Source organism: Falco peregrinus, chromosome 7 (genome assembly GCF_023634155.1).
Source record: "Falco peregrinus isolate bFalPer1 chromosome 7, bFalPer1.pri, whole genome shotgun sequence".
NCBI classification, from domain to species: Eukaryota; Metazoa; Chordata; class Aves; order Falconiformes; family Falconidae; genus Falco; species Falco peregrinus.
Window position 1 is genome coordinate 34,968,801 of NC_073727.1, and position 19,591 is coordinate 34,988,391.

Here is a 19,591-nt window from a genome sequence, read left to right on the forward strand (position 1 = left end):
TATTGCTGTAGTCCTGCCTTTGATAAAGCAAAGCCCAGCTCACCTTCATTTTATGTTCTTAGTGCGCTCTATTTGGCAAGTTTCTGAAATCAAACTCCTCTTCCTCAATGAATGCATTACATGTTTGCTCATTTTAAACAAGTTACTACTCAAAGACATGAAGTACAAATCAGTCCTACTGCTATGATACCTTTTCACTAAATGCAATGCAGTTGCTGCTGGATTTCTGTTCCTTTTTTAATATTGTGGCATATTTGTCCAGTAATACCATTTTGAATATTGGGGTTTTTCTAATCTCATTCTATCTATTAAAAAAATCTCTTTAAATTTTATCTCATGCCTATATGCAACTGTTACTCAAGGTTTGTCAGCTCCACTCTCTATTAAAAGAAAAATCAAATGGACTGAACTAACTGTTTATAGTTCATTTCAAAGTACAATGCTTGCCAAAAAAAGATTATTTTGAAGTTCTGATTATAGTTCAAAGTACAATGTTTCCCAAAAAGTATTTACTTTACAGTTCTGAAAATTTACTGAAATAAACGCTTTACAAAAATAAAGTTTTAAAGGGCATATTTAGAAACCATTCTAGAGGACTGTTGGTGCTTAAGTTTTTGTATAAACTAAAGCATATGCATAAAAGGTACACATACAACTACAGTGATTATTTTAATCCTTATTAAATGGCAAAATTTATTTTTTTTCAAGGAGCAACTGTGAAACTTTGCCATCCTTCTACTTAACTGGTGGTCTTCACCACATCACAAAACAAAGTGGTTTTTTGGGGGGGATGGTGGTGTTAATGTCTTCTTTCTTCATGGTGTTTTGTTTTTTGTGTTTTGTGTTGGGTTTTTTTGTTTTTTTTTTTTATGAGAAGGGTTATTTTCTGGTTTTAGTCTTTGCTTAGATTCTAACATACATGCTACTCACAATTACACACATAAAAGTTGAAGTCCCTCCTATTACGGAAACAGAGAAAAAGGACATGCAACAGTCCTTTTATGTTGTCCCATTAATTATGCTGCTGAGTAAAACTGCTATGCACACAGAAGTACAGCTACAACCCTCCAGCCACCTGCTTGAACAAAGAATTAGTTGCAATTTATATGACAAAAATAATCCTCAAAATTTATGACAGCTGTGTTATATCTGCGTTTTACTAGATCCCAAATGCCAATTATCTCCACTTAATGTTAATAAATTTTGATACAGAAGAGCTGGTTTACAAGGAGAGAAGGCCCACAGTACCTTAAAGACCAATGCTCCTCCACTGTCCACACCGGTTGTTCGAATTTTTAATCCAAGTTTTTTAAAATTACAAAATTGATAACAAGTTTCTCCATTTAACAGAGATAAAACTGTATTTAAACTAAATATTTTGCATGCAGTAGGAAAAAAGGCTTAGGAAATTAAATATTTCACCTCCAGAAAGCAGCTTGTCCTCTAGCCAAATAGACTTGCATGAGTTAGCCTTACCTGGAGCCATAACTTGTTATTCACTGCATCTCTCCCCGTAGCGATGCATTGAAACGTAGCATTCTGCCCTGCATTGACCTCTACATCCCCCAGCCTCAAGAAATGTGGAGATTTATCTGCAGAGGGGGAAAACAAAAATTATAAGTAACGCTTATTGCTAAAAAAGGTGCCAGTAACATTATTGTCTCCCTGAAGATGCATATTTTAACTGCCTTTGGCTAAAAAACAGGAACAGAAGAGAGAAAATTATTTGTTTCATCTCTCTTCGAGACGAAAGAGTGCTTTCAGTCCTTTCCCTTCTACTCTGGTGATTCTTCTAACTTTATGTTATACATGAGTTATAATGAAGTCTTTTAAAAATCAAAGCCAAGAGAAGGAGATCAAACACCAGAACGTCAGCAGCACTTTACAAAAATTATTCCAAACACTTTCTATTGTGTGAAACCCAGCATACTGAGAAAAAACCCAATTAACAGGATACTGTTCAGGCAGATAGGGGTATACTATTCAGATTATTTGCAATGTAATTCAAAGTCTATTGTTTTACTGTATTAAATCATCTGTGCTGTTGAATATAGCATTTCAGGAGCTGACAAATCTATTTCCTGCACTGACAAAGCCCCTAGGAAAGCTCAGTGGCACAACCACCTGAAGGATTTATTAGACATGCTGACAGACACATGAGGAATAGGTACCTTACACAGCTCTCGTCCATTTCTTTCTTAAGAGCTGCTAATGAAAACAGTAGCTGAACTGTTACTTCTTTGTGCTTACTAAAACCCCCAAACAAACAAAAGCGCCAACCATGGAGGAAAAAACAGCAAATTTGAACAAACATGTTTTTTAAACATCAGTAACGAAAAAGATCTTATCTGAATACTGTATCATGCTGATAATCTGCCACCATGGCTGTACCAAGTGTCTTTTGTTTTGACACTTAAAAAAAAAAAAACAAAACAAAACACTAAAAACCAAACCACAAAGGTGAAGGGGACACAACAACGCAACCAGCAATAGAAGAAAAGAAAATGAAAGCCAGATACTGAATCTGAGCAGAGCTTTGCTGAATAGAGACATCAGATAGCTGGGCTGGTTGAAATATGAAGAGGTAACTCACTCAAATATCCTGTAAGCTTGCTAGCCCCTAAGAGCTATGGTCTTAATGGGTTCGGGGTAGAAGAAAACAAAATGTAAGGTTGCCATTGCAACTTTATGAGTTGGCATAGTTTTGCAAATTTGCAGGAGAGAGTTGTTAAAACTTGATGATTTCAGAAAGCAATTAAATTATCAGCCATAGCATACATTACAATGAAATCACATTTTAGAACAGGGAAGTCTGGGTGTCTAGAGGAAGATCAGAAGAATTTAATAGAGTCAAATTACCAAAAAAAAATGTGGTAACAAATGACAGAAATGCACAGTAATAATTTCTTCCTCACAACTTTTTATTTGTAGAATATTCTTTATCACAACTTGTGTTTGCATGTATGTAATTCTTTACCAGGATTAAGCAGGGAAAGGCAAACAAATGCCTGAAGTCTGTCCACAAAAAACAGAACAGCAAACAACAAAACCCAATCCTTCAGTAGTTCAATAGCCAGATGCCTTTTTTTTTTAATCTGTTGTGTTTGAGGGAAGGAGGGGAAAAAAAAAAAGAAAGAAGAACAAAGCCATGAAATCTGATAAAATTCCTACATGCATCTGTCAATTCAGTTTTCTTTAATCAGTGAGTATACACATTAACACCCATTTTGATCATGTACACTGACTACAGTATGACTAAAAAGATACTGAAGAATTTCTGCTTTTGTACTCCTGTATACTTCATTTCTGGCAACACAGATTTTACCCAGGTAAATCACTATTGCAACACTACATTTTCCCCTGGAAACTGCAACAAAAATACTATTGAAAGAACAAAGAACATCAGTGATAAAGTGATGAAACCTCAGCAGTCTACAATGATATCAAATATGTCCTGAAAAGACAGAGAAAAATGCAGCTCTTAATCATTACTTACCACAAGGGTAACTCAGAACCTGGATGTCATCAATGGCAATGTAGCCATTTCTCCCATCTGAGACTTCAGCTTCAAATATTACCTGTCAAAATGTAAGAAAAAATGTTTGCAAGACTCATTTCTACAGAATTCCCACAGTGGCAAGCGTGTAGATATAAGACACATTGCCTTTTTCATTTAGTTGAAGTTCCTACAAGGTTTGACGACCGAATGGAATATTTATTACTCAATGTATTGCAGTTCCATACCATTCATATACATTACTTTCTTTGGATTTGCTGCTTATGGCACACCAGAAAAGCATGTTTATTACCTCAATTAACAGCATACTGCTTTCACTCTGCTAAATGTATAAACATGATTCAATTCTGGAAAAAATGCCATTACTTTCACACAGATTCAACATCACAGCACACAACTGATCAGCCAATTTTAACAAAATTTATATTCTTGTCAGGGGTCACAGCATAGTCCAAAGTCTCCTGTAACCTTCTGCAGCGTAATTGCACAGGAAAACACGCAGCAGCACAGAAATAGTGCAGCACTCCCCAGTGGCAACGAAAAGAACAGCTGTAGCATGAGATTTATGTAGTAGTCGTGAACTTCATTCTTCATTCTTGAAAGACAATGGGGAAATTGCTGTCTGAAGGAAAAGTAGAGAGTGTCTTCACATCCACCTTCTTGTCCCACCCCAAATGGGCAGTAACCACAAAGAGTTGATCTTGGAGTGCTCCAGAGCACAGAGCTGTCTTTTGGTACTGATGCTGCAAAATAATGCCAGCTGACCAGAACACGTTTATCGTTGAGATCCATGCTTCTTTGTATGCACGAAAAGAGGCAGAATATAGTGACAGTAAAAGGAAAACAATTAGAAGAAAAAAAGATAAGAGATGAAGCATGAATGTCTAAACTAAAAGGAATATATGAAAGAGGAAAGCATACGGGTAAAGACTGAGTCAAGTGATATGATATAAACTTGCAGTCGTGACTGCCCAAAATAACTGTCTGTTGGGGTCTTCTGCACAAGACAGGCTTAGAGCAAGTCAGCTGCTCTATACATAAACCTTTTCAAGCACTTTCATTTCCCATTCCTGGGGACAATGTAAGGGAGCAGCAAAGGCAGTGGATTAACAACCCAACGTTCCTGCAGGTGAGTGGGAGAACACTGTCTCCATCAAGCACTTTCTCAGGTCTTCTTACTAGGGGATCTGCATGGCACCTTGCTAGGAAGTAATGACCACTGCATTCTTCTGTCTCAAGGGAGTACTGGGAGCAAGCAGCTCCCACCTCTGTCCAGAGCTCCTTTGGGACCTGAGAATTCATAAAAAGTACCCTCTTTGGCAAGACACCTGGCATTCACACAGCTTGGCTCTGAATGCTGCACCAGGAACGCATCTGTGTGCATATGCTCCACTCACTACATTTCCTTACCCTTACATCCCACCCAGACACAAAGCACATTTTATCTTCCCACCAAAGGAGACAGGGATCCCAGGTTGTCTGTTTATACTCAGAACTAGTTCCACAACCTCAAAGAGCGAAAAAGTAAGGAAAACTTTCAAGGAAAGGTGGATATGGGGATGTTCATGATGTGGTTCACAGGGTCACACAGCTTGTGCTATAAGTACAGAAAGAGGAAGCCTGTGGAGCAAATATATACTTCGGCAGCACCAGGCTACAATCCCTCTTCTGACCTCTCCAAAAGTTCTGCACTTCTTTCCCCACCCCCCCCCACCCCGCTTTTAATTTTATGTGCACCTCAATATATTTAAGTTGCAGAAACCATTTAATTCTCTACTTCCTCATCCTGCCTTGGCCAACAATAGCTTGAAAGAAAAGAATTTAGTGTCTGGGGGTCCTACCTACACTCCCTTGACTAATGACATCTCTGAACAGAGCACTATTTGACAATGTCTACCAGCTCCTCAGGCATCTTCAGAGAGCCGGCTGTCATTCCCAGTAAGGAACATCACCATGAATATCTTCAATTCTTGAATAATTTGGATTAATTTTTAAATGCTTGTCTGGTGTGGAAGACTAACAACTCAGTAAAAAATAAATATTATATTTAAAGTCTTTCTGACAGACCAATTTTTGTACAACGCAATACACTTCTACCACATACACAAACTCTGAAAACACTTTGCTTCTCAAAGTCCAGATAAGAAGTCTGAGCATCAGTGTTAAGAACTGGACTCTGAATTGTGCTGTTATTAATTCATTTGTAAATAAATTATATTCAATTTCCACTGAAGCTTGACCTCATGTAAGTGTGTTCTTCCCTTGGATACTGATACCTTCTTGCACCAGGGGCAGAGGGGAGAAAGTTACCTTTCTTGGGACAGATCTGGGAATGAATTTGCTTGGGTTTTTTATACCTCTTCCAGATTAATTTAATTAATTCCCACCCTCCAAGAGTAGGAAGTTATCAAAAAAGAGAAGTTCACAGGAAAGAGTGAGATTAAGGCATGGAGATCCATGAGTAGGAAAAAAAACCCCACAGCACAACAAAACAAAAAAACATGAAGAAATACAGAAAGGTAAGAAGCCTACAAAGTGTTATAACGAGCAATGTTGATCAGGTAAATAAAGGAAAAATAAAGCAATTAAAAAACCAGATATATTAGAGAGTTGAGATTTCATATATGTAATGCTAAAATATTTTTATTTACATTCATAACTGGTATAAATACAGCTATGAAGCATTCATAACTATAGAGACTTTAAAGCAAAAGGTGCAGCTCAGTTAAAAAAAATTCTTATCAGGCTTTAATTTGATAACATCTGTTCACATTTAAAAGGGGAAATGGAAAAAGGGAATTGTGTATAGATGCAAACAGCAATTTAAAATGCTGACAAGTCAGACCAGAACCTGAGGTAGTTCTTTTCCTCACATATGCACACACTGCTTCTGAGAAAAAACAGACTATTGGGCTATTCCTTTCACCAGAGAAGATTTATCCCAACAAGACACCGGTGCTCTGGGAGTGAATCCTGCACTTGGCCTGCACTGCTGTTCAGTTTACAGTCCTAGAAAGAATGGCTTAAATGTTTTCATTTTAGCTGGAAAATAATTCAGATTATCACTGTAGCCAGGAAATATTAGGTGTCTGTGCAACTGTAAATGTCCTTCCCGTTATTACAATTTAATTGCATGCTCATCTAGTGCACTTCTGAGAGATGCTTGCCTCCCTTAATGGAGAGACTGTTTTGGGGGATGAATTGGGCTTGCACAGAGCAGGGCTGTGGAGACGGCTATCCTGTCTCGTTTGTACCAGCATCACCACAATGAATGAGAATGGAAAATGCTGAATAGCTCAGGTAACTCAAATGCTACTGAGGAGAATTAGATTTGATCCCTGAATTTTCTACACAGTTCAAAGGTGATACTCCAAAATTTAGTTACTTCTCCAAATTAATGCCATGTCCTTGTTCATGAAGCACCTCCATTCAGATGCAAATGAAGTATCAGGGTCAGAACTCTTTGAACTGGACATGCTCCTACGTAATTAGCTAACCCTAATGCATCATTTGTCCATTTCCCCCCTAAAATCACGCAAGCTTTTAGTGAATGCAGTACCATTTGGGAAAAATCCATGGGTTTCCTACTGGCAGCATTAAGAGCCATTTCCATTTGTCTGTTTTGTACCTGGCTTCCTTCAATGACCCAAATAAGTAACAAATGAATCCCAATCATCTTGCTATATTAGTCACAACTTTGTAGACCTCTACTGTATGTCCCCAAGTAATATTGCCTTGCATTTGAAGAGGCCCAGATTATTCAGCCAATCTTGTATAGAAACCATTCCCTATTCTTTCATTATCCTTCTCTAAAGCTCTTTCTAACCATGCTATACTCTTTGAAGATAACAAGAGCAGAGCTGGCACCGAGTAATCAAGCTGTGGGTGAGACATAATTTATACAACAGCATAATACCATTATCTAATTTATACCAAACTTCCTTAACCACTCTTAAAACTTCATTTACTTTTTTTGACCATCACTGGGCTCTAAGCTGATATTTTTATGAACCACGATCATACTGCAGAGTGCCAATGGCAAGCTCAGAGTCCATCGTTCTGCGTGTGAAATTAGGATTTTACGCACTGTGCATTGTTTTGTATCTTATTATCGACACTAAAATGTGCCTGCTACTTTACTGCAAATCATTCACAGTTGGCGATACTGTAATGGTCCTTCTACAGGTCCTCAAAATCACATAATGTCCCTGCTATTCCAAAGTAGCCTGCACCTACAAACTTCTGTCTTCACACTGTTCTTGGCCCCCACTCTGGTACCTTATGAACATGCTGAAAGGCAAAAATCTCTGCAGAACGCCTTGGTGGCTACTTCTGGACATGTCGAGAATTTATTCCTACTTTCATTTTTCATCTTAAATGATTATTTATCTATGGAAGTACCTTTCTTCTCACACAATGGCAGCTTAGCTTCACTACAAGCTTTTGTTGAAGGACATGGTCAAAAGCCTTTTGGAAACCTAATTAGCCTGTATCAAAGCAAATCACTCATTTATATGCTTGCTGACCCCTCTAAAGGGCTCCAAGGTTGAGAATTAAGTGTATGACATGCAACATACAGAAAAAAAGGGGGTGGGGGTGGAAAGGAAGTATCTGATTGTTTTGTGTCAAGCACTGCAAAACAGCACATACTTCGTTTTAACATCTGAGCTCCAAGATGCAGATTATGCCGATCACTCTTCACCTAATATTGTTGCAGAAATAAATGTTTGTGAACAACTTAAATAGTCAACAGTATTTGACTGCAACGGAAAAAGTAGGAATTATTACAGCAGAGACCACTAAAGGATTTAGTTGCTGAAGTTTCATGCTTAAGAAATACTCAAATCTTCACACTTCTACACAGACCTAAAATTGCATCCTGTAATCACCATGAAGACTAAGCTGCACTTACAGGAATACACAAAATATACAACTTCACTGAATTCTTAATTCTTGTCAGGATCCAAAAGTGTATCCTCATTACTAGCTCAACTGAGTCACTGATCAAAGCAAGCGTTTCCAAAGAATACTTACTTAGTCAATTAAGAACAAAATGTGGCCAGGAAAGAGGGAGACCAATTCTGTAGCCCAAAGCCTACCCTTAGACCATAAGTCTCCCTACGTTTTATAAAAGCTGGTTTTTTGTAAACTATAAACCACTGTCACCAAGCATGGTATTTTCAGTACAGCTTGAGACCTTTCCTTGTCCTTCCCCTGCTTGCCTAGTTCTGACTACTCGTGGTACTGAAGAAGGTGAGAATCTTTCATAGTTCTGACAGTAGTCACGTCAGACCATCACATATATAAAGCAAACATTAAAAGGTTTAGTTACAACAGAAATGTAGTGTTTCACTTCCTTTTTTTTTCCCCTGTTAGGCTCTAATACACATAATTAGAGAGATATTAAAAGACATTTGAGATGGAAATAGGAAAAAAATAGTTTATCTTGTAATTTGTCTAGATCATTCAACTTGCAACACATCTCTGTTCAGCTATAGGAGGGGGTCCACTGGTTTAATTATCTGAAATCAAATCTGTAAATACATCAGTTCCAAGGTTTGGTGGAAAGGTGTATTAGAGAGCTATAAGCAAACAGAAGGGATCATGTCTGTGAAACTGCAGTGCAAAAACCCCCTCCAAACTCAACAACAAAAACACCAAAACTTCAACTAGAGTCCAGAATTACTGGAAACTTTGTGCTCTTCCCTCACTGTTCCAGTATGCATAACCCTGATGCTGTGCATCTTGATCTGTTTTTGGCACCTCCCACAATTTCTATTCAACTTGTGAATAAAACAAAAGAATACATTACTTAGAAAAAATAAATTATTAAAAATGTTTTCTTTTTATATTCTTATGAAAGACTTTAACACTTCACATCTGGTGAGTTTAAATAGTAGAACTCTGCCGCTTCTTTCGGTTCTTTCTCATATACACCTCCTTCACTGATTCATTTTAAGTTTTGTAAAAGCACAGTAGGATGACTCCAAGTATACTTGAACCTAATATTTGGTGGTGGTGCAGCTCTCCCCCTTCTCTGGGCTGTCCTATGACCTCAGGAGCTGCTGGCTATGCCTTGGTGCCAGCTTCAGTGAGTCCAACAGCCAAGCACCCCTTGGCTGATGAGCAGCTCTTGCCCAGTTAAGGTGGATAACAGCACTGCCTGTACTGGGAACTGTCAGCTCGACACCCTGAGGGATGAGTTGGGCAGTTGAGCACCCCTCGACTGTACCAGTAACTCCTACTCGACTGAGGCAGAGAATGGCACTGCCTATGCTGGAACTCCTGTTAACTGGTCAAATCAGAAAAGAAGAATGGAAATAATCAGTTATTCCCTGACAACCCTGGAATGTTCTCACCAGATCACAGCCTGAGTGGCAACAAAGTGGAAAAATACATTGTCCCTGGAATTTTGTAGAAAATTATCAGGTCAGCTTGCAGTTGGGATGGGAATTTGCTGATGACTAAAGCCAATGATCTTAGAGCCTTATAAAGAGCAGTCATAAAAGTGAGACTTTTTTGAGCTGTGGGCAGCAGTGGGCTGTGGCCAGCATCACTCTTGAGCTCTGAGCGGCGTCTCGCTCACAACACCAGTAAATCAGTGGTACTGGGGGACTGCCAGTGAAAGCCGACAGCGGGGCCTGGGCTGCTACCCCTGCTCCTCAAGGCTCAACCCATCGCCCACCGGGGAAAGCAAAGGCATAACACGTGAGTATTTCACTGAACTCGAGGGCAAACTTTCAGTAGGTATTACCTTTGCTGTAATATATATTGCAAACTTGAAATAGTTGGGTTAATTATGTAATTTTTGATATGAAACCAATTAATTTCCTGCTAAAATCTTAAGAAATGTTAATAAACTTTCTTCCCGCCCTCCTCCCACCTTTAGATCTAATCCATTGTCCAAGTCTGAGACAAGGAATTGATCCAGCCACTCCTAAATGCTGTGAGAGTTTAGAAAGCAAGGGGGTATACTCTGAACCTTGTGACTCAGCGGGAGGATCTCCTTTATCTTTTATAACTTTGATCTTTATGAACGTTTCTATCTACCTTTAGTTTAATTTGTTTTTAACTTGATATAACTCTGTGCATTTACTCCAAGTAACAGAGTCTTGCCATCGAATCTTGTGTAGTTGTACTTCCACACATTCATATTAAAGCTATTTCCCTTAAACTCTTCAGTGATCATTCTTTAAACTCTTTAACCTACCACTCCTTTTGTGACATACTTACACTAGAATTGTTTAAGGCTAAACAGCACATAGAGGCAAGTTCGTTTTGTAGTAAAATAACTTTCTGCAAATGAAAAGCCATGAACAGCAAGACCAGCTATACATAAGATAAAACACTAATGAATCATTCACTGACAAGTTTCTATCTATCTATTTCTATCCAATGTTTTTGCAGTGAAGGCATTTTATAATACTAAAGCAAAGTTTTTACTTACCAAGAAACTAAAAATTAATATAAACATGGAAATAGCATCATGTTACAAAAGAAATACTTAATTGAAGCTAGCTGAAAGGGACAGCTAAATGAATCTTTACCTAACAAAAATGTTGTTGACATAATAAAAAGCATTTCCCTTGTGAAAGTTATAGATAATTTTTCTGAACTAATTCAGAAACCATGAAAACATAATTACTTCCATTCAAATAGTTAAGTAATGCTGTGAGGCAGCCTTTGCTGCCGACAGGACCCAGGAGAATTATCGGGATCTCAATTCTGCCAAGGCAGCTAACACCTTATTATAGTTCTTTTTTCCTCAATAACACACCTCCTGGGATTGAAAACCAAAGGAGTTAAGGCTATCTTGTCATTAGTATCCCTACCAGCAGAGCTGGACAGCTCACAGATTCCTCAACCATCGCAGTCACCCGCAGGAAAGCCTGACAGACAGACCTTTTCTCATCCCCAAATTCCTATTTAAAGGTCTACCCAACATACTCCCAAGATTCACCTCAGTTCACACTCTCTGGTGAGGAACCACCCAGAAAACATGCTTATCAAGGGTCCCAAATGGTAATGGTTCAGCAAATTTATTATTTGTAAGCGAGCTAGCTCCACTACTCAATTCCCAGGGGAGGGGGATGAGGGAACTGGAATGGGGTGCAGGGAAAAAAACCCAACCACCCCAACCCTGAAACTGTCTCTTCACACGTAAGCAAGAACTGTAGGTGAGCTTTAGTTGAGCTACACCATTTAAACACAAGAGGAGTTAGTAACAATATTATACTTCAATGACATACATGTTGCAGGAAAAAACATAATTAAAACGAAGCATAATAAACCTTTGAAAAGGCCTGTATGACACAGTTATCTGATGAGGAGGAAGCTAGAGACTAGACACAGTGACCCTGGAGACCCCTATGTTAGTTAGGAACACCAGGAAAATACTTGCATCCTTCCACTTATCTGTGATCACTTCTTTCCAATTGCTTATGCCAAATGTTTCTAAGCTAATGCCTAGAAAATGTCTTGACGAAACACCACACAGAAAAGTTACAGCTGCTCTGGCTTTGGAGCAGTGGTAGTTCATCAAAAACCTACCCTGCTCTTGATTAACTAAGTTGAAGAAAAAACATTCTTACATAGTTTGTGAACACAAGATCTTCAATAAACCAAAACATTTGTTTCACAAGCGTGAAAGTTCTTAAATGATTGAGATTTAAAAATAATAAGACTGCATGCAAAGGCAAGACTTTTAACTATGGGAAACATAAACCTTGATAGCATTGTAGATCATGATGTTTAAATGCTAAAACTGGGACAGTCGCAATAAGAGACAAGTTAAGAATCAATATGAAATACTTAAAGCTTCACTTATTTTTGTGATAGACTCAGAATGTACTTTCCAGTAGACAGATGCAGTCCTTTTGAACGCAGGTAGTTACTAGAAAACACAGCAGTACAAGTCTGACATGATGCCACGTACTTTTCTAAACCTAGAGGAGAGGTCAGTCCTTTTTCACTTCCAGTGACCCTTGCAAATTTTCTACCATGCGAGAAATTTTATCTATTTTTTTTAATATGCTGCATCTCAAACCAAATATATGCCCAGCCAAATTACTGATACATTTTAAGACACATAGTAATGATAACCATTATCCTTTAAAGTAATATCTGCATTAATAATATACAGATAAATAAAATTCTCAGTTTTCTAACCACAGGATCTTTTCCATATTCAATCCAAAGACAAAAAAAAAACCCGAAAAAAAACCAAACCAAACACCACAACAACACAAAAAAACCCCAAACCAAACAACACAAAAAATAAAAATCCACAAAAAAAAAACAAAACCAAAAATGAAATCAACTTAATAGGACTAGATATAAAGAACTGCAAAAAACAAGCTAAGCAGGGCAGACTAAAAACAGCAGACAAAATTCATTGGGGCATGTTGCATGCTACATATTGCTTTCTAAAGCAACTGTTTCCAGTCCGTATCAGAGAAAAATATCTAAAATTTTGTATTTTCATAACAGCAGCCAAAACAATCTGAAGCACCTATGCAGAGAGTCCAATCCATATCCTTGCATTTCCTTGCTCTAGAAAAAGATGGTGCTTAAAATATTTTTAATTTCAGCAATGACCAATCAGGGTGCTGACAGGCACCTTGCTTCCTTTCCTCTCCTTTTTCTCTTCTGCTCCTCCATAATAAAACTCACGTGAGCTATAACTGAAGCTTTCACACTGCCACTTCTTCCAAAAGGGTTCACATTCAGCCTGCTTGCTCCCAGAAAGGAATTAAAGTATAAAAACACACAGTGAGAAGATACAAGAATGATTGTTCATTCAAATTCTAAGGGATCTATTCACATCAGAATGCAGAATAATACGAGCTTTTTTTCAGAAAATAAAATAGTACCTAGGATATTTCAGAGACATATCTTGACAAAAATACTTTAAAAAGATATTTTTTAAAAGCCCTGAGCATAAGCTTTTCCTGATATGAGAACAGAGAACAGCTGCAAGCAGAATTCAGTGGCCAAAGACATCCAGTAGTTCTAAATTACAACAGTTGCTAGCATCAGGAAGGAAGTAAATTGGAAAAAATAAAAAATAAAAAAAATGGCAAAACCACACAGTATCTCCTAATTCTGTGTCACCACGAACAGTACGGAATAATGTCAACACATCTTCAACTCAGGAAAGTTAGGACAAACTATGTTCTAACGCAAGTGGAGGGCACTAAGATATTTAATAAATACACATCAAATAATGCCAAGGGAAAAAAATATTAAAAAATCAACTCAAAGTAACAGACAGATTATGTCAAACTGTACTGTGGAGACATTCATCAGCACCTGCCTACACCAATACTGAAACTAGCACTGTTTGTGTAGAAAATTATTCTGACATGTTCTTTCCAAACTGTACTTCAAGATGCAACAGCAGTAGTTCTATCCACAAATTCTGTATACCACCCTATTCCACCTTCTCTATTTTTGCATTAATCACAACACGTTGGTGCTGGGCAAACACAAATGACGACAGCCATCTGTCCAAACAGCTCATGTCTAAAGACTGAGGAGGTATGATATCAAAACATTTCCTTGCTCTCAGCCTTCTACAATATCCACTAAGCTGAACTGAATCTGGCAGAGCTCAAGCTGGCAAGAGATGTCAAGGGCAACAAGAAAGACTTCTGTAAGTATATAGCAAAAGGAAGACTACGGAAAATGTTGGTTTGCTACTAAATGGGAGAAGGGACAAGGGCCCTGGTGGCACAAGACATGGAAAAACTGAAATACTGATTGCCTTCATCACCTCAGTCTTTGCTAGCAAGACCAACCTTCAGAAATCCAAGGACCCAGAGACCAAGAGGAAAGTCTGGAGCACGGAAGACATGCCTGAGGACCAGCGTATACTGGGGGCCACCCAGATGGGAAGCAGTTGACAGAAAAAGACCTGCGGGTCCTGGTAGACACCATGTTGAACATGAGCGAGCAATGTGCCCTTGTGGCAAAGAAAGCTAATGGTATCCTGGGCTGCATAAGATAAAGTGTTGCTAGTGGGCTGAGGGAGGTGATCCTTTCCCTCTACTCAGCACTGCTGAGGCCACACATGGAGGGCTGGGTCCACTGCTGAGCTCCCCAGTACAAGAGACATGAACATACTGGATAGAGTCCAGTGAAGGGACCACAAAGATGATGAAGCGACTGGAACACCTCTCCTGTGAGGAAAGGCTGAGAGAGCTGGGACCAGTCAGCCTGGAGAAGAGGAGGCTCAGGGAGATTCCATCAGTATGTATAAATACCTGAAGGGAGGGTGCAAAGAGGACAGAGCCAGGCTCTTTTCAGTGGTGCCCAGTGCCAGTATCAGAGGCAATGAACACAAACTGAAAGATGGCAAGTTCCCTCCAAACATCAGGAAACACTCTTTACTATGAAGGTGACCAAGCACTGGCACAGGTTGCCCAGGGAGGTTATGGAGTCTCCATCCTTGGAGATATTCAAAAGCCATGTGGACACGGTCCTGGGCAGCTGGATCTAGGTGGCCCTGCTTCAGCAGGAGAGCTGGACCAAATGACCTCCAGAAGTACCTTCAACCATGACCATTCTGTGGTTTTGTGAAACTGTCGACCCCCAAAATCATTTGATTTCACTTGATATTAAATAAAAGGCTGATATTCCTTCCAGACATTCACTGCACCTTGGATTGCATATAACCCCTTTCTCTTTAGAAAGTGTAAATAGAAAATTTTCATGTATGCATTTTACAATTATTAATACTTCCTAGATCTATTCTGCCAGAATGCCAGCCCCTGACTAATACCTGCTCATTTAGGATAATTCCTGCTGATGAATAATTTGTGGGGTGATAGAAGCACTATTTGTATAAGCCAACTGGACTACCAAACTCAGAAACGTTTGCTATTCCATTACACTAAAACCTAGTAAAAACATGGTATAATGTATCAAGAAAGAAAAGTTTTGAGCTATGAGAGATTCACCAGCAACCATTTTTAGCCACAACAGGTGTTGTCCATAACCACTCAGACTTAACAGCTGAAGTCCATGGAGAAGAGCCTCTTTCTAGGGACAATGCGATATACCTCTGACAATCTTCCCTACCCTCTGTGCTCATTGAGTGAGCTCCCAGAGACTTGGTTGCCAAATGCTGACATCTGCATAGCCATTATAAGGCAGGGGTTTTAAAACAAAAAGCCCAAAACCTATTGTGTTGATTCCCATTTGTTTCCATGTGAGAATGCAGACCTACTGTACCTACAGTACCTCCTAAATCACCTTGTATGCTCTTTTTGATAACTTCTTGCTTGTTATTTGCACATCAAAGCTATTCTGCATTTTGGCTTAATGCACCAAAAGTTTAAGAGAGCAGTTGTTACTACCTTTTCTGAGACAACCATTTATCAGTAACGACTACAGACCCAAGAAACCCAAATATATATATGAAGGATAATCACAGGACTGTAGCTTACAGGTGGAACAATTGCATGGAGAAGTCAGCACATACAAGGTCTCTAGAAGCACATTACAGCAAAGCAATCAAGTATAAAATGGCTTTTGTCACAGTGAGGCAACAGAATGCAAGCTAAATTCTGTTACCCATGCCAACACTAATTAATTGCTACATAGTAGTTTTGCACAAATCAGTTCGACAAGCAACACCTTTAGCACAAGTAGCATAATTGCCACATAGGGTTGGGATAGAACAACATAATAACTGGTTTGACTCCTTTTTTCTGTTCCCACCACAACTGAAAGAAATAAATTGCTCATGGATAGCAAAGTGACAATGAAGCCTATCACATTCACATCTGTGAGTGAAAAAGCGAAAGAACAAGTGGTTCTGAAAAGCATAATGCATTGAAAATACGAGAAACAGCAGAAAGACCTTTAACTTCTGCTAATATCCCTTTAAAAAAAAATCACAATACATCTCCATAGATACACAATGGTATCCACAACTTTTTTCTGTTTAAATATAAGATGGCTTTGTAGACTACACACACAAAAAAACCCAAAACCCCCCAAAAAACCCACATCAAAAATCCCACAACACCCAAAATAAAAAATACACCTCCAAGACCAAAGAACCAAAAAAGCCACCAACCAACCCAACAGAAAAAAAAAAAAAAACAAACCACCAAACCACAATCACCAAAATAAAATCACTAATTAAATCTTACAAAGTATATTAACTGACATTCTTGTACGTGTCATGTCTAGGGTATATACCTGGGACCAAATCTTGGGAATTCTGCATTCAGCAAGACTACAAAGAGAAAGACCTTGAAAAGGCCTCCAGGTATATACCAGATATGCTAGACCTCCAGATACTCAGATTGAATTTCAATAAGTCTCTCTGAAAATTATCTTCCTACTTCTGTAAACATCAGACCAGTAACATTGAAACCATTTAAACTGTCAGTATTATTTGGTTGTAAGTAATATCCCATGCCTTGCTTAATGAAACCAGACAAGTCAGATTAATTTCCTAATTTCCCAGTTAACGCAGAAACTTGCATTTGAAATTGTGACAGTGAAATATTTCCTTTTCGAAGTGCTACATCAGAAAAGAGTAGTAAAGATGATGAAGGACAAAAAGTAATGGCTGTGGAATCTCTCCGTAATATCAAGAAGATAAACATCAGTAAGGAGTGATACAGATTTAGTTTACCCCAGCAGTGGCAAAGGCCAGTATGTTATATTAACTGAGAAGGGATTTTCCAGATATACTTTTCTGGGATATTTCAGAGCTTTCAGGCATTACATAATCAATAATATTTTACTAATATTATATAACATATTATATATGAATAATAATAAAATTAATAGTAAAATAATTAAATACAGAATCTTTATAGTTTCTTACATTTATTTGGAGCAGAAAGCTACAGTTGTTCATCTTATATTCTCAGTTTGCAGGAAGAAGTACAAAAGACCTAGATACTATTAAGGAACTGAACAAATGCAACTGGATCAGAGCAGAGATGACAAGTTACTGACAAATCAAGTCAGGCACATCACAGGAAGATAAAAATCAACAAGACAGAGACTTGGGGGCAAGGATTGTCCTCTGTCCCCCTTAAAACCCTTACCTTGAATATACCTACTAAAATCTTATTAGTCCTTTTCCCCTCTATTGATCAATCTGCAAAGACATTGATACATCAACTGGTCTTTGAGCAAATAAACTAATAAGTCAAACAACGGAACGATGATACCTAAATTCAAGAGAACATGGTCTCTCCATTCTGAAACAAATACATTTTCATTTTTTAAGTGCTGAAGACTTATACAGAGCAGACATTCTTTTTTTCTTCTATGGGTATACCACATAAGCTATTTCAGCCATTTTGGCTACCAAAGAGATTAATGCTTATAATTTCTGGTACTGTGCATAAATTTATCATTTTTCTCCATAGAAAGAGGAAGGCAAAAATACTCATCACCAGAATGAATACTGCCTCTGGAAATACATAAATAAGCATTCATACACACATTCTTTAAACTTTTTCAGGATAAAGCACAAAAATTTTTTTTAAATTGTTCAGAAAAATAGCTATGAAGCACCAAGCAATTACTATCCTAAAACAGCTTAGGTTTTATAACTAGCCAAACAAACCTTCTACCGTATCTTCTTTTAATTTGAGACATCCATTTTTAATGTTCCTATAAAATCATTTTCTAACAGATGAATTATTAAATGGCAGAAAAAGATTGCACAGATGAATACTAACCCTTTGCCTCATAAAATTACAATTTTTATCTACAATAAGCAGATAAGAGAGAAGGACGTCCTTACAAGTAACCTTCTAAAGATAAACTTCAATCCCAAAACAAACACATTTTACGATCTCTGCTCTCAAAGTTCATCGTTGACTATTGTAAACCATTGTTAAGTTATTAAAGAATGTGCTACTGACAATTACAGGAGAGTAAAAACCTATTTAAGCTACTCTTCTTTCCAACAGGAGGGCAGAGGCACTGTCCCACCAGAGGACCCACTTATATCCATATCACAGCATGCTGCATTATGTTAACATGGCACCTGTCACACGGTATTTTATGAAAGATGACAATGATGATTCTTAAGTGGGAGTAAATAAGAGATCGGGCTTGAAATGGTGATTCCCTCCTCAGCAGATTCAGGCTTCTCCAGTCACAGGCAACTACCATTCCATTAATTTCACAAAGCTTAGCAGATCATCTGTTACACTCACCACAGGCCACAAGAAATTCCCAACATTAAACCACAACATTAACAACCACAGACAAATCCCAGGCAAGCGCCAAGAGTACGTTGCTCCACCACTATAGATACTGAAGGTAGCGCCAATGTCTCTGTGATAAATTCTCTACTGTTTCCTACTGGAAAATCAATGTAAATTTAAAGTAACAATGACCATCACAGAATACACATTTACTTTATGCTCACACTTAAACAGATAAAAATTGTGAAAATAATTATTTTTGCTTAAGACAAGCTACAAAAACAATGCTTAATCTGTCTCTGTGTGAAAGACCACAGGCCTTCATCTGCTTACAAAATTTCTTCTGGACACCAAGTCTCACAAAACCTTTAAATAAAAGCACAAGCCAAAACCGTAATGCAAAGTTCAACAAGATATATATATACATGCAACATCTATATATTAGAGAAGAACAAGGCACCTGATTATAGCATCTAAAACATTTCTGCATTTAGTAATTGATATATAGATTATGCATGCATGTGCTTCCATGTGCCTATACGTACTCTGAATTTTGACAAGGTATTGATCACACACAATTAACAGGGCATTGTGTCCTAGCAAACATTAACAGTGTCTGTCCAAAGAACACTGAGAAACTGTCGGACTACTGATACCATTTTTAGGTTAGCAACAGTTTCAGATACTGTCTTATACATTCAGCAGCATGGCAACTGCAGCAAGTAATGTGGATTGCATAAAAGCCTTCCGTAAAGAGGTGTCAAAATCAAGCTTTCTCTAACTGCTCAACTAATCCACATGGAATTCTCAGGTTCCTCTCTCCTCTCCCTCAGTTAAGCAGACCCAGTCCTTTTCCACCTAACTCCCGGCTCTCCTCGCCTCACAT

At 38.2% G+C, this 19,591-nt stretch overlaps 1 protein-coding gene across 7 annotated transcripts in view; it reads right to left on the reverse strand.

The window, feature by feature from the left end:
* PTPRK (protein tyrosine phosphatase receptor type K) overlaps nt 1-19,591 on the reverse strand; it is a 412,034-nt gene that overhangs the window by 218,472 nt on the left and 173,971 nt on the right. For all 7 annotated transcript variants that reach the window (XM_055810498.1, XM_055810497.1, XM_055810504.1 and 4 more), the window contains exons 4-5: nt 3,497-3,578; nt 1,477-1,592 (exon numbers count right to left, since the gene is read on the reverse strand). In XM_055810498.1, coding sequence (XP_055666473.1) covers nt 1,477-1,592; nt 3,497-3,578 — 198 coding nt within the window. The remainder of the gene's footprint in view (nt 1-1,476; nt 1,593-3,496; nt 3,579-19,591) is intronic.